At 43.7% G+C, this 16,276-nt stretch overlaps 1 protein-coding gene across 4 annotated transcripts; it reads left to right on the top strand.

Annotated features, from left to right (window-relative positions):
- Window positions 1-1,108: 1,108 nt before the first annotated feature.
- Window positions 1,109-15,375, top strand: tbc1d2 (TBC1 domain family, member 2). 4 transcript variants are annotated; one of them, XM_026342600.1, is made up of 17 exons: window positions 1,109-1,293; window positions 3,510-4,425; window positions 4,663-4,771; window positions 5,946-6,066; window positions 6,218-6,327; window positions 6,764-7,008; window positions 7,155-7,424; window positions 8,190-8,318; window positions 8,534-8,644; window positions 9,154-9,326; window positions 9,541-9,652; window positions 9,878-10,078; window positions 10,180-10,367; window positions 10,522-10,642; window positions 10,907-11,092; window positions 13,866-13,987; window positions 14,276-15,375. In XM_026342600.1, exons 2-17 carry the CDS (start codon window positions 3,514-3,516, stop codon window positions 14,475-14,477), a joined length of 3,312 nt encoding a protein of 1,103 aa, XP_026198385.1. In that variant the 5' UTR covers window positions 1,109-1,293; window positions 3,510-3,513; the 3' UTR covers window positions 14,478-15,375. The 4 variants fall into 4 exon arrangements, with proteins under 4 accessions (XP_026198385.1, XP_026198383.1, XP_026198386.1 ...); XM_026342598.1 differs by having other exon boundaries at window positions 1,109-1,281; XM_026342601.1 differs by having other exon boundaries at window positions 1,109-1,281; window positions 6,773-7,008.
- Window positions 15,376-16,276: the final 901 nt, after the last annotated feature.

Consider the following 16,276-nt stretch of genomic DNA (forward strand, 5'->3'; position numbering starts at 1 on the left):
AGTACAGGTCCAGGAAGGGGGTTCAGACAGAGACAGGATCAGATTCAGTACTGTGAAGCAGGGGACAGAGGACGAGGAGAACGCAGATCAGGAGGTATAAACTCACGGCACCACAGGGTCAGGCAAAAGGCAGGGTCCTATAATCAGCGGCAGTCCAAGAGGAACGCTGGATCGTTATTCAGGGGTTGAGGATAGACTATCTGGCAGCAGGGAAAGGCAAACTGATCTGTTTATGTAGGGGAGAGGAGACCAGGTGCAGCCAATGAGTGTAATTGGACCAGGTGGAGGAAACAGGAAGTTGACCAAATAAGGGCACGAGGGGAAGCCAGACAGTGTCTCTGTGTCCTGTCTCAGCTGATGGTGTGTAGAACCAACCTGAACCACATAGAACAAAAAACAGATCATTCATTCTTTCTTGTTTCCTGCTAACAGTTACTTTTCATGTCGTAACTTGAATAGAAAGAAAGTCATAACAAAGAAAACATCATGTTTGGTTCTTTGTTTTAGTTTAGACAGAGATCATCAGGTGAGCTGAGAGCTTCGTTCATTTCATTTGTTCAGAGGACAGACGGCAGCTCTGTGTGTGTAAAATCAAACATCTGATGAACGAACACCAGCTTGTGCCACCACACAACCAGTGATATCCCCAGTGACTGGTGATGGAAACACAAGGACAGTTTAACATTAGGTTCATACTGTCAGTGGCTGTGAAAACATCCATCACTCTACACAGTGAAGACACTAGAACTCTGATTTCTACAGTATTTCTTCTTGTTATATATTCCTCATTCCTCATATATATCATAGTTTTTGTAAATAAACCTGTCAGAGCATGTTTTAATTGAAATACATTTAAGTACATTTTCACACATGGTGGAGAGCCGAGACTAAAGAAAGAGTTTATTTTGAAAAGCTGGGACGAGCCACAAACGTTTTAAACCAGCTCTTATTTTGAAATGAAAGACCAGAAGTCGCGTGTGTTCTCGCGGTGTGAAAGAAGCGGGAGGAGGGAGGAGGGAAGGAGGGAAGGAAGGAAGGAAGTACGGAGAGAAGGAGTCAGAGACTCGAGCAGGAGAAGAAGAGTAAGAAGAAGAAGAAGAAGAAGAAGAAGGAGAAGAAGAAGAAGGAGGAGAAGGAGGAGGAGGAGGAGAAGAAGAAGAAGGAGGAGGAGAAGGAGGAGGACAGAGTCCGAACTGAGTTTGTTTCCTCGACCCCGAGTCAAAGCGCTGCTGCAGCTGCCAATCAGAGCCAGCCAGGTGCGCTCAGGACCCGCCCCTTCAGGTAAGCGTTCAGGTGTGTTGCTGAAGGTTGTTTGGAAGACAGTGTTGTACTTTTATTGCATTCCACGTGCCGCTACTGAAGTAAAATTAGTAGTACACAGGTACTCAGGTTTTTACTTAATGAAAGTACCAGTAAAAATACACTATAAAAATACGACAATATAGGTAAAATACCTGCATTAAATATAACTTAGGGTAAAAGTACACAAGCACTTTCAGCTTCTTGTAGTTACCAGCAGTAACAGTACACTGTGTAATACCTCTGTACTGAAGTAACAGTTACAACAGAACCTGTAATGAAGTACTTTTACACAGCTGTGTCCTCACAGTTCTAGTAAAACATGCAGTGTGTGTGAATGAGCTCATTGGCTGAGCGACTTTTCTGCAACGAAGCACGATGACGTCACTTCCTGTGAGCAGTCACAGATTTCATTTATTTATTTATGGCAACACCACATGTGTCAGATCCAGTCACTCATCTGCTCAGGTGAAGTGACACACCTGAGCTCTGCAGGCTGTGACATCATCAGTGTTAAAGCAGAGTAAAACAGAAAGATGATTGGTTTTATCGACTGGTCAGTCTATTAGGAACACCTGAGGTCCGTCTAATAAAGCCTCCGTTCTGGTTTCGTCACCTGATGAACAGAGTCAGACAGAACCTGTCTCCTAATTATCATGCTGGCCTTTCATCCATCCCAGAAAGATCAGGACCAATTCGGACCTGCACCTTCACCAGGTCGGACACACCTAAAGACCCACCTTAGGGGATAAGGGAGTTGGCAGCTGTGACTATTACATCCTTCATAACCTGAAGTGAAACCAAACCTGGAGGATAAATTAGTGTCTCTAACCAGCTGTCTTTAGACTGAAGAAGCTACTTGATGAGCAGTGAAAAGTTTCAACCTAACAAGAAGGAAGTCCAGTTACCAGGACTCAACGTCCAGGTGAAGAACAGAACCACTCGCTCGTTTAATTTCAGGTTCTTTGTTTTGCAGAGGCTTGGAGCCTGAGAGTCAAAACCCAGGGGTGAAATTCAGAAGAGCACTCAGTGCTGCTCATTAAGCCAATTGTTGAGTAAATGGACGTTTGAGCCTGAGTCAGCTGAAGTCACAGGACGGGTTCACAGCAACATGACGTCAGCAGAAACATCGGAAGGACAAATTAATCCTGAACATAATTCGTAGCTGATCAGTTCAATTCAATTTGATTTGTATAGCGCCAAATCACAACAGGAGTTATCTCATGGAAGATATGGAAGATATGGAACTATGAGGTCTTTAAGATAAGATGGAGCCTGATTATTAAGGGATTTATAAGTGAGGAGAAGAATTTTAAATTCAATTCTGGATTTTACAGGGAGCCAGTGGAGAGAAGCTAACGTTGGAGAAATATGATCTCTCTTACTAATTCCAGTCAGAACTCTGGCTGCAGCATTTTGGATTAACTGGAGGCTCTTTAATGAGTTATTGGGACAAACTATTAATAATGAATTACAATAATCCAGTCTGGAAGTAAGAAATGCATGGACTAGTTTTTCAGCATCACTTTGGGACAGGATGCTCCTAATTTTAATGTTTATCAGGTGAAAAAAGGCAGTTATAAAGATTTCTTTTATGTATGAAGTGAAGGAGATATCCTGATCAAAGATAACTCCGAGATTTCTTACAGTATTACTTGAGGCCAATACTAAGTCATCAAGGGTGAGAACGGGATTAGACATAGTGTCTCTGAGATTTTTAGGATCAGTTTGTGTGACGACTATTTGATCCTTCTACCTTTGTCAGGACCAGGAATTAGCCGTGGGTGGGGCTGTGCCCCCCAATCTGAGACACTTCCTGTTATTATGTGTCATTACTGTACAGATCATTTCCAGTGTATCTGGTCACGTGAAACCTGAAGAACAGTTCAGGTTTTCTCCTCTGAAACTCTTCTGGAAATAAAGACAAAGACACATATCAAGAGTTTAAACATAAATTATTATTATTTATCCCAACAAAATCACATCGTCACGTCGACTGGATCATGGACAAGCTGCAGCTGAGAAACCAGATTACAGTAAAAGTGTGTGTCAAGATTTCTGGGTGAACTGGATGAAATAACGTGAACTTGATTACTTCTTAGTGATAAGGAGCAGATTCCAGCTCCAGCTCTGTTTGGAGTCTGTTGGTAACGGATCCTAAAGCACCAGCTTCCTGACAAACACCATTAACGTTTCTTTTTCTTTTTTAGCAGCATGGACGGAAGCAGCTCGGCAGGAAATCCCAGCGCTGCCTCGTCTAGCGCGCGTCCTGCCCACATGCTGCTGGCTGAGAAAGACCAGCAGAGCAGAGAGTCGGTCAGTCCGTCGACAACCCAGAATCACCGTAGGCCAGGAGAGAATCAGCATCGTTCACCAGAAATCCAAAGGACTGAAGAGGAACCAGAACAACCAGATGTCACCAAATACACAAACCAATCAGATCCTCTCACAGAAAAACTGAGCCCTGATCCAAGACTGAGTAAATCATTTGCAACTAAACTGGATCAACCAAAGCCAGAGCAAAAGAATCCACAACACAGACAACAACCAGATCAGTCTCTGGAGCACCAAACCCAGAAAGGTCTTACAAACCAGAGAACTGAAGAGGACCTCCCTCATAATTCCGCAAAGGATTTAACTGTTTTCAGTTCAACATTCGCTAAACAAAACCAGGAGGAGCAGAACCAGCTGAATCCACCATCAGAGGAGTTCACTTTAACCACAGCCAAGAGGCATCAGGACCACCAGGAGCCTTCTCCTCATCTGAACACCCAGCAGACCTCTCCTGCTGCAGACCAGCAGAACCACGTCATCCATCCGACCACCGTGTCTTCACCAGCTCCGCCTCTCACCATCGAGGCGTTCTGTGACCAGGTGTGGCCCTGCCCATCAGGTGAGCCAAGGTTGTGTGGTTTCCTACAGAAGCAAGGGGGGCCCCTGAAGGCCTGGAAGCAGCGTTGGTTCACCTACGAGGAGAAGAAGAACCAGCTCTTCTACTACCGCACGCCACAGGATGTGACTCCGCTCGGCCGTGTGGAGCTCAGCGGTGCCACCTTCACCTACCCACTGAGAGGCGAGAGGGGCACCTTCCACATCAAGACACCTGAACGCACCTTTATTCTCAAGGTAGACGTACATTTAACTAGATAAATGTCTCACCTGGTCTGAGTTTCATTGTTTACTGGCACCGACGGAGAATCAGCTCCACCAGCTGTTTACCTCCATCAACCAATCAACACACAGCTCATAATGTCACGACAGGCGCCACAAAAGCAAAACTGCAGTCACAGTTTCTGAACATTCAGTGGGACACGTGGACGTTATAAATCACATTTCTTAATTTAACGTTGAATTGTCCGACAGGCTCTGACTCAGGAGCTGATGCTCTATTGGCTGCAGCAGCTGCAGGTGAAACGCTGGCAGCACCGGCAGATCTCCACCTGTCCTGACCCAACAAACAACAACACAGCAGGTGAGAAACTAACCGGCTCTTACTGGTCCAAGATTAACTGTTTCCACTCTCAGTACCCGTGTCACGTCTTTTCCAGTCTGATTCTCACCCTGCTGTGGTTTGGCTTTTGCCTGGTCATGTTCCTCCCTCCTTCCCAACGAGAGTTAGGAAATCTTTGTTTTAGGAGTGGCTCAGGATGACAAACCTCACAGAGACGAACGGTTGAGCTCTGCCACTCAGCCCCAATGCTTCAAAACTGAAGCAGTTTGAAACAAAGACTGGAAACAGCACTGACCCCCTAATGCGTCTTCCCAGGGACTGTTTTTTCAGGACTATATGTGGATGTTAGCATATTTCCATTGACCAGCTTAGTTAAAACGTTTTGTCTTCTCACAAGTTTTCACATTTGACCCTGAGCTGCTAAACTGCTTTAACATCCAGGGAGGGTTTTAAATACCCAAAGATCAGATAAACAGGAGCTCACTGTGGAGGGGCTGAGAAATGTGAGCAGAGGATTTCAGAAATGGTGGCACTGCTCCTTTAATGTGTGTAATTGTGTTTAATGAGCTGGGTCGTGCAGCAGGAAACAGGATGTGTTGCATTCAGATGCCCTTTGATGTTGTATCATTTCCTGTTGTGGGTGTAAATTTACTGTGAATTTTAGTATTAACTTTTCCAGTAACATAAGTAATAAATGTACCGGTAACTTTGCCAGTAACAGTAACTCTGGCAGTAACTAAATGTATTTATGTGCTAGTTTTTGTGCCATACTTCTATATAAAAAATGAAAAATAAAAAATCCTAAAAATAAAAAAGGGTTTTATCTACGTCGGAAAATACAAATCTATTTAAAAGAATTATTTTTATTTCTTCCTCACATTAAACGAGTCAATTATGCACAAAGATCATTTGTTTCTCAGTCTGAGTTGGGTTCTTCAGTCAGAGGAGCTCAGTAGAGAGTCTCAGGTATTCTGCTCGTGTCCTGACTTGTTCAGCAGCTTTAGGTTTTACAGAAGGTGGAGGAGCCGTCACACAGTCATCAGAAGCTAAGGGTTAGATGAGAGAAAAAATTAAACTTGGTAAAAACAAGATCACAAATATAAAATTGAATATGTAAAATACTGGTAAGTATTTAAAATAAGTATTTTTATATTTGTTCTGGTGGTTATCGGGATTCAGTTTCCTGTTTCTGCAGACAACTTCCTGCCAGTGCTGAAGAGTCCTTTGGGTCTGGTGGGGGAGGGAGCAGCCAATGCATCATCACCGCAAACGCTGTTCACCAACGTGTCAATCAAGCATCCGCTCATCGAGCTGCAGTGAGTTACCTCAGCAGCTTCTTTGTGTTTAGATCTGCTCTGCTGCGTCTGCCACAGCAGAGGCCTGATGTTGGGTCAGAATTGGGCTGCAGATCCTACGAGAGCTGCTGCTGATTCTTAAATCCAAACTTTGTTTTCTTTCTTTGTACAGAAACTCGCTTCACAGTCGTAAGAGGTCGTCCCAGGACTGTCAGAGTGTGTTTCATGTCGAAGCTCCTCCATGGACTCCCTCGAACTTCGGAGACACCAGCAACACGATCGGTACATGTAATACTAACTAATACTAATGAGTAGTGCTACTAACATTACTATGGCTATTACTAGCTACTACTATTACTATTACTATTATTATTGGGGCGGCAGTTAGCTCAGTTGGTAGAGCAGTCATCTGTAAACCCCAGGGTTACTGGTTTGATTCGTGGTTCCTTCTGGCTAAAGAAGGTGTCGAGGTGTCCTTGGACAAGACACCGACACCCAACAATACCGCCGTCATCCACTGCAGCTGTCCAAACAACAATTTCCCCAAGGGGATCAATAAAGTATTTTTTATTTATTTATTTTGACTTGTCTCTCTTGTCTTGATCTCAACTTGAGGGAATATCAGTTTTGTCCTGTCAATCATCTTACTAACCTGCAGACACATTAATTTCATGTTAGTCATATTGTGTAGTTTTATCTTAATACCACCCATCCCAAGTCCTTCCAGCCCCCAGGAATACTGCTGAGCCTCCGACCCCACCCAGTTCCCTTCCCTTGACCAGTCCAGCAGGTCAGCCTTCTGTGGCGGGTGGCAGGGTGTCCCCGTTGCTGTTCGACAGCTGGAGCAGGAAACCAAAGATCCGCAGCTCGTTCACCATGCCGGCCCTCCGTGACGACTCAGAGCGGACGTCCCGTCTCCAGCAGGAGAAGCAGATGCTGATGGAGGAGGTCAAAGCTCAGAAGGTGAATGATGACTGTGATCCAGTGGTGGAACAAATACTCAGACTACTGTACTGTAGTATCATCACTACGGTTCTGTGTTCAGAACTTATGAAGAATAGAAAAATTGATGCTGATTATAAGTAATACTGGTCCTGTTTCCTTTCCAGGAGCTGGTGTGGATCCTCCACAAATCTCTGGAAGCAGCTCAGCTGGAGAAGCGAACATGTGCAGAGTTTTTGGCAGAGAAGGGAGAGCAGGAGCGTCTGGAGCTGCTGCGACACCGCGAGCGGCAGACGGCCGACCTGCGCGGCCGGCTGGATGAGGTGAAGGTGGAAGCAGAGGCCCTGAGGAGTAGTTTGGCTCAGAGGGACACGCAGGTAGTGGAGCTGCAGGAGAAGCTGAAGACGCTGACGGAGAAGAATAACGCCAAGCAGGAGGTGAGGTCACACTACAGGCGGAACTTTTCTCATTGGTTAACTGTTACTAAACGCAGCTTAACTAGTTAACTGTTATCAAACACAGCTTAACTAGTTAACTGTTATCAGTCACAGTTCGACTAGTTAACTGTTATCAGTCACAGATCGACTAGTTAACTGTTATCAAACACAGTTTAACTAGTTAACTGTTATCAAACAGTTTAACTAGTTAACTGTTATCAGTCACAGATCGACTAGTTAACTGTTATCAAACACAGTTTAACTAGTTAACTGTTATCAGTCACAGATCGACTAGTTAACTGTTATCAAACACAGTTTAACTAGTTAACTGTTATCAGTCACAGTTCGACTAGTTAACTGTTATCAAACACAGTTTAACTAGTTAACTGTTATCAGTCACAGTTTAACTAGTTAACTGTTATCAGTCACAGTTCGACTAGTTAACTGTTATCAGTCACAGTTCGACTAGTTAACTGTTATCAAACACAGTTTAACTAGTTAACTGTTATCAGTCACAGTTCGACTAGTTAACTGTTATCAGTCACAGTTAGACTAGTTAACTGTTATCAGTCACAGTTCGACTAGTTAACTGTTACCAAACACAGTTTAACTAGTTAACTAAAGACCCACTAATTCCATGTTAGTTGTATTGTGTAGTATTGTGCCATGTTGCTCCTTCCAGTCCCCAGGACTCCTGCTGAGCCTCTGACCCCACCCAGTAAACTAGTTAACCATTATTAACTGGCTCGTGTTGTTTCCTGTCAGGTGATCATTAAACTGTCTGATCAGATGTCTGCCTACCTTTCCAACCCGCGGCGGCAGGGATCATCCTCCAGCAGTGTTCTGGACTCTCAGACCTTCAGACAGCTTCAGCAGGAGATCGAGAACATGAAGGTGAACGCACCTGAAAGTGTGGTGTGATGAAGCTCTTTAAACTGAAAACTGTAAAACATCACACACACTAGTGCTGAGTTGGGGTTTTAGGTGTTTAAGGAACGAGCACCAGAAAAAACAGGTTCTGCTGTAATGTGGTGTACATCAGCTTCTAATCCAGTTTTGAGTCCGGTTTACAGTGATCCACATCAACTGTTACAATGTGTCTTTTTCAGGACGACATAGAGGCATATAAAACCCAGAACAAGTTTCTGAACTCAGAGATCCACCAGCTGACCAAACTGTGGAGGAGCAGCTCAGAGCAGGAGAAGAGTCTGATGGAGAAGGTGAGTCCGCTGGGAACACTGGGACTCAGGTTGTTTACCAGCCGGTGATCATCATCAGTGACGCGTGGACTGCGGCTGTGAAAAGATGATGCTGTGTAAAAACAAATTCAGTTTTAAGGTTCATCGTGTTTAGTTCAGTGGTTCCACAACAGTGGAACGTCCTACCCACCTCTGCACACTCTATACCCACTCAAAACCTAAATAAAAAAACTTTAAATAAATAAATATTAAATCTTGCACTTATACCCCATGAAACTGAAACAGGTCTTTCTTGATCACTTTACTTTAAAGTTTGTCTCCTTCACTTGATATTTTTGTAAGTCGCTTTGGATAAAAGCGTCTGATAAATACCCAAAATACCAGAGGCACATATGAGCAGCTACTCTGTGTCTGAACAACAGCTTCTTCTTCTTCTTCCTCTTCCTCCTCTTCTGCTTTGGTAAGAGGAGCTTATTGTGGAGTGTCTGATGCTCAGCTTTAACTGTCTCCTGCTCTCTGATTGGCTGCAGTGTGCCTACCTGGAGGCTACCAACTGTCAGGTAGAGAGCAAATACCTGGGCTTTCTGCGTAAAGTGCAGGAGACCAAATCTCTGGATCCAGCCCAGCGGGTAGCCGTACAGAAGATGATCGAGGACGCCCTAAAAGGAGAGCTGAAGAGCGTCATCAAGCTCAATACAGTCAGGTACGGCCCAGGAACACCTGACCTGTCACGGGGAACTAGTTTCAGAACGATCATTGTGCCCTCTCATGAATCACCCCTCGTTATGGGAAGTGATGATTAATGTAGAAAAGAACCACAATGCCCCCTCCCCTTCAGACCCATTCAAGTACTGCATGTGTCCATTTCGTTGTACGGTAGAATGCTTTGCTGAAACTTTGCTGTGTTGTGTTGTCAGCGGTCACGATGACTATGGCTTTAAGATCATCCCGGACTACGAGGTGGAGGACATGAAGCTGCTGGCAAAGATCCAGGCTCTGGAGATCCGCTCCCACACCCTGCTGCACCAGGTCTGAATCTACATAGTAGGTGTACTGAGTGAGATTAGTCTGAACAGTATCTGAGCAACAGTTCAGAATCTAAAGATGTTCAGGTTACAGAAACTTGAAAAACCTCATGGTTTTGTTTTGGTTCTATCAGCTTGGTAGTTTCAAATATTCAACATCCTCCAATGATGAAGATGTGATAACAGGAAGTTTGTGTATTCTCAGTCTGTCTCTGTGGTTTTCCTGCAGGAGGGGGTCGAACGCCCCCTGTTGAGTCGCTGGGCTCAGTACCTGGCCAGCAGGTCAGACGATGACCTCTGTGCCTCGCCGGAGCTCAAAGCTCTGCTGCGTGGAGGCATCCCTCAGGAGTACAGACAGAGAGTGTGGCGCTGGATGATCCGAGCCAGAACCAGGACAGCCAGAGAGAGCCACCCGCAGCGCTACGAACAGGTAGGACACCTGTCCTGTCCACACCTGTCTGGATGTAGGGTCCTTCAGCGTGTCCACGTTCTTGTTCTGAACCTTTATTAATCCAGGCGCTATGTTTTCAGCTGTGTGAGAAGAGCCGCACGTCTCCTCATTCGGCTTCCAGACAGATCGAGCTGGACCTCCACCGCACCCTGACCACTAATCAGCACTTCTCGTCCCCCTCCAGCCCCGCCCTGCAGCAGCTGCGGCGTGTCCTGTTGGCGTTCTCCTGGCAGGACCCCGCTATTGGCTACTGCCAGGGCCTCAACAGGTACCCGCATTTACAGTATTAGTGCACGTACATCTACTTTTACTGTTTAGTCTTTAGCCCCCTAACCTTAAAACCAAGTCCTCACGTTGCATCAATGCTTAAACCGGACTGGGGGAGTCTGGAGAAGATGAATTCAGTTTCTGTTCTTTCTCAGGCTGGCGGCCATCGCTCTGCTCGTCCTCCAGAGCGAAGAAGACGCCTTCTGGTGCCTGGTGGCGGTGGTGGAAGCCATCATGCCTCAAGACTACTACACCAAGAGCCTGGTGGCCTCTCAGGTCAGGAGATGGTAGATCACGTTCAGATTCACACAAGAGTGGAACTGGTGATTAAAGCAATTAAATTAAAAAACGATACCAACTACTGACATGTTTCACAGTGAACTTGTTCACTCAGAAATCAAAGGAGTCGTCATCTTAACCTTGAACCTGCAGCTGGTTCAAGATGGTGACAAATAAAATCTGCTGTGTTTCCTTTACTTATCAAACAAACAGAGTTCTCTTTCACTGACTGATCCGCGTCACTAACATCTTCTTTCTCAGGTGGACCAGCGGGTTCTGAAGGACTTCCTGGCGGAGAAGCTTCCACGGCTGTCGGCTCACTTTGAGGATCACAACATCGACGTGTCCCTGATCACCTTCAACTGGTTCCTGGTGGTTTTTGTGGAGAGTCTGCCTAGTGACATCCTGCTGCCGCTGTGGGACGCCTTCCTGTTCGAGGGCACAAAGGTAGCAGCACCAGTCTCAGTAAAACAGATCCAGACCAGTTTATTTTAAACTAACATGTTTAATCATTTCCTCAGCAGAAGTCACAAAGTCCAAGTCAAGTAAAGGCAACATGATAATATAACCCTGATATGGAGTCCTAAATCGATCCAACTGTTAGCCCTTCAGAGCCAGCTACACAGCTGGAGCCTAATTTTATTTTTAATGTTGAACCAGGCCACGCAGCACAGTGCTCGCTCACCCCGCCAGGAGCAGCACTTTTAAAGAGGAACTGCAGGCTGTTGTGGTTGCTGTGAGAGCAGAGACACGTCCAGACAGGAAAGCAAAGTGGGAATTAAACGATGTTGAACAAGCAACAAGTTAATGCTGGTTAAAAATGACATGTGAGAAACAACTACCTCCATTTCAGGTTTTATTCAGTTTTATTTGTATAGCGCCAATTCACAACAGAAGTTATCTCAAGGCACCTTACAGTGTAACGTTTAAGACATTATAGAAAATATTTATACAAAAAATTTTAGAGAAAACCCAACAATCCCATTTGAGCAAGCTTTAGGCAACAGTGGAGAGAAAAAAACTCCCTTTAGAGGAAGAAACCTCCAGCAGAACAGGCTCATAGAAGGCGGCCATCTGCCTCGACCGGTTGGGGTGAGGGGAAAGAGAAGAGAGAAAAGAACAGCAGGCAATAAAGACAACAACAAGCATCAAGAACATTGGGCAGGTCAACTGGATTCTGGAGATGTACAGCTCCAGGCCGAGGATACCTGCAGAAAAGTACAGAGAGGGAGACAGAGAGGAGGAAACACAACTACAGGAGAGAGAAGACCCAAAGTTAATGACATGAAATGGTAGAATTTGAATGGATAGAGGAGAAAGGAGAGAGAAGAGGAGCTCAGTGTATCAGTAGAGGTCCCCCAGCAGACTAACCTATAGCAGCAGAACTAAGAGATGGTTCAGAGTCTTGTCTGGATTTAGGAGAAGGAAGTTGGAGGACATCCAGGTCTTTATGTCTTTTAAGCAGCTTGAAGTTTGACTAATTGATTATTTTCTCCTGGTTTCATAGATAAATATAGCTGGGTATCATCTGCATAACAATGGAAATTTAGAGAGTGTTTCCTAATAATATTGCCTAAAGGGGACATATATAAAGTGAAAAGAATCGGTCCAAGCACAGATTCCATAGCTGACTTTGCTGTGCATGGAAGACTCATCATTAACATGTACAAACTGAAATCTATCATTTCAGTTTGGAAAACTGAGTTCAGCTGGTCAGAGGGGAACAGGCCTAATGCTTTACACGCTGGTCAGACTCGAGAGCTGGTCCACGGAGACAATACAGATGAATTCTAAACTAGGGATGCGGGAGAGGTACAAATACATGGGAGTTCACCTGGACAACAGACTGGACTGGAAGTTCAACACAGAGGCTGTATACAGGAAGGGACAGAGTAGACTCTACTTCCTGAGGAAGCTCAGGTCCTTTAATGTGTGCAACAAGATGCTGCAGATCTTTTACCAGTCTGTTGTAGCCAGTGCAATATTCTTTGCTGTCATCTGCTGGGGCAGCAGCATCAGAGCCAGCGACACTAAGAAACTGAATAAGCTGATCAGGAAAGCTGGCTCTGTGCTGGGGGCTCCTCTGGAACCTTTAGAGCAGGTGGTGGAGAGGAGGATGCTGCACAAACTGCTGAGCATCATGGAGAACAGCTCACATCCTCTCCACAGCCTGCTTATCAAACAGCGGAGCAGTTTTAGTCAGAGACTTCTCCAGCTAGGCTGTGACAAGGAAAGGTTCAGGAAGTCATTTGTGCCAACAGCCATCAGCCTGTACAATGACTCCCTGACAGAGAGTCAGTGTCCACGCTGATGTGTAACTTAGTCACTTTACATTCAAGTCCTACTGTGTGTTTAGTTGGTATTACTGTCTATCTGTGTGTTATTCTTGTACTGTGTCTCATGTATTGTTGTGTAGATCATGTTACTCAATGTTCAAATGTTTTTGTGTGTAATGGCTGCTGCAACATCAAAATTTCACCTTGGGGATCAATAAAGTATCTATCTATCTATCTATCTATCTATCTATCTATCTATCTATCTATCTATCTATCTATCTATCTATCTATCTAGTCTAGAATAACTGGACCCTTTCCTGTTGTTAGTCCTGGTTTGACATTTAACAGTGCGGATCCCGAAGTCTGTTTTAGAGGGGGCCCCAGAATAATCAGAATGTCCTGAGGAAAACTCCACATATTCCAGTGGAGTTCATTTTAGTTTATAGTTCATTGGAGTTATTAATATTACTATGATGTCGGTCCCGGCCTCGGCGGACGTCGGAAGCTGTTTCTTGGAGGTCTCGACTCAACGCTCGATAGTCAAGGAATGGAACAAGTCTGCCTGCAATAACTAACTGGACTCCATATTAACTTAAAAGACTTTAACTGTTATACTGGACTGCTGCCTACACAGCATGTAATCACCCATATGAGGATGGGTTCCCTGTTGAGTCTGGTTCCTCTCAAGGTTTCTTCCTGTTGCCTTCTCAGGGAGTTTTTCCTTGCCACTGTCGCCCTCGGCTTGCTCATCAGGGACAATCACATTATTATGACTCATACACATACACTGTTCATGTACTGTTCTTTGGTTGTGTAAAGCTGCTTTGTGACAATGTCAATTGTAAAAAGCGCTCTACAAATAAAATTGAATTGAATTGAATTGAATTGAATTGAATTAACATTAATATTCTGTTGGGGTATGAACTGTTTCCTGTGGGCTGCAGGTGATCTTCAGGTACGCTTTGGCTCTCTTCAAATACAAAGAGGACGACTTCCTGAAGATCCACGACAGCGTGGAGATCTACCATTTCCTGCGTTTCTTCACTAAGACCATCTCTGACAGCAGGTAGGAACTCACCTGGTCTGGTATTCGTGTTTTTCTTCTTGTGTGCTATCATTCAGACAAACCTTTCTATCAGTCATCAGACATTTGTGAAATGCTGCTGCCTGCTGGTCGCTGCTGACCTGGTTTTGTTTACACTTTACACATTCATCCTCAAGATGAAGCATGCTAATCAAATAATGTTTGTTCATGCATTCAGACTGTAATAGTTTGACTTACAGTATCACAGGTATTATCGTATCTTGTGTGTTGTGTGGAACAATCCGTAGAATGCTGCTGTTGTCGTTGCAGGAAGCTAACAAACATTGCATTCTACGACATGAACCCGTTCCCCAGCCGCCAGCTAAAGAACCGGAGAGCGCTGCACCTGGAGCGGCTGCAGGCGGAGCTGCGAGAACTGGAGGAGCAGCAGAAGGAGTTTGTAACGGAGAACAACCAACATAAAGACAAAGAGCTCGACGGCATGGTGAGCGAGGACGACGACGAAATCTGATCTCAGGCAGTTGATGAAGTTAGAAACGTTTGGATCCAAAACTTCAGCAGAGAAAATCAGTGCATAACAGAAAGACACTAGAACACTAAAAACACTCCACTAACTGAGAACCATGAACAGTGCTGCATCATATTGAGCACAAACAGACAAAAATGGAAAAACATTCACATAAACTGACAATGACATAACAAAGTGATGAAATATGTGAACCAGAAGTTAAATTAATATTAAATGAAATTTATAAATACCTTAAGTGTTTTATGTTTTTGGGTTTATGTTGTTCACTTGTGTACTCCATATGAAAACCTATACTTGTGTACTCCATATTAAAATGTATACTTGTGTACTCCATATAAAACGTATACTTGTGTACGCCACATAAAACGTATACTTGTGTACTCCATATTAAAACGTATACTTGTATACTCCATATAAAACGTATACTTGTGTACTCCATATTAAAACGTATACTTGTGTACTCCATATTAAAACGTATACTTGTGTACTCCATATAAAACGTATACTTGTGTACTCCATATTGAAACGTATACTTGTGTACTCCATATTGAAACGTATACTTGTGTACTCCATATTGAAACGTATACTTGTATACTCCATATTGAAACGTATACTTGTATACTCCATATAAAACCTATACTTGTTTACTCCATATAAAACGTATACTTGTGTACTCCATATAAAACGTATACTTGTATCCTTCACATTTAGTTGTTTCCTGCTGGTTTAGTATCAGACGGTACTGAACCGTGTCGGTTTGTGTCTGCGCTCCTGCTGCCGCCTTCTGTTCAAATTTTGTAAATGTTGCTGTTGTTTAGCTGTTAAATCCACACATTGGTTATTTATTTATTTCAATTTATAAAAGTTTTTTAAACTTCAATTTAATGCTGCCGTTTTTTCTTTTAATAACAGGTGCTAGCTGCAGCTGACTTAGAAACACAAGTTAACCTGCAAAACAGAAACTGAAGTTTCATGAATAAGTTCAATTCTGTTTTCATATCTGCTCCAAGCTAAAAGTAAAGTCTTGTATATTTATATGCTTTGCTTTGTTTTGTTTTTTACTACAATGGCCAATCTGGGATTTCATGTTAAATGTAATTTGGTACATAAATGTTTTCTAATGTAGTCTCATGTGTTGGATTTGATTGACTGAGAATACGACCTTCACAACAACAGAGTTCACTTCACTGTAACAGAGAAGTTAAAGACACCTGACGAAGGCAAGAGCAGGTGTTAATTAAGGATTTTACTGTCAAAAGGTACTCGATAACTTCATCTACATCACGTTTACGCCTTTTCTTTCACTGGTAACTTGAACTGAGCTTCTGTCTCTGAGAGCTGCTGTAACTGTTTTAAAACAGCAGGTGTCGCTGTGCGTATGTTTGAAGCTTCATAAAGAGTAATACTCGGAGTGCATGCTGCTGCTAAAACTTGTACTTTTACTTTTGTCAACAACTGTAACTTTCACCTATGACAAGTACTGCAGTACTTCTACCACTGATGAAAACACACAAAAGAAAAAGAACATGAAGGATTTTTCACTGATTGATTGATTGATTGATTGATTGATTGATTGATTGATTGATTGATTGATTTGAGTGAAGAGACAAAAATGCCAGTTTTCTGTTGAGTTTCTTTAAGGATCTGTTTTTAAAGTGAAACTAGGGAATGAAAACTGAAACACAGACACACACTCTCAGCCTGGTACAACAGTAAACAATAAGACAAAAGCTCTCTGTTTCTGTGCAGCTTGATTACACCCACATCACAGCTGTCCTCAG

This window comes from Anabas testudineus, chromosome 9 (assembly GCF_900324465.2).
Source record: "Anabas testudineus chromosome 9, fAnaTes1.2, whole genome shotgun sequence".
NCBI lineage: Eukaryota > Metazoa > Chordata > Actinopteri > Anabantiformes > Anabantidae > Anabas > Anabas testudineus.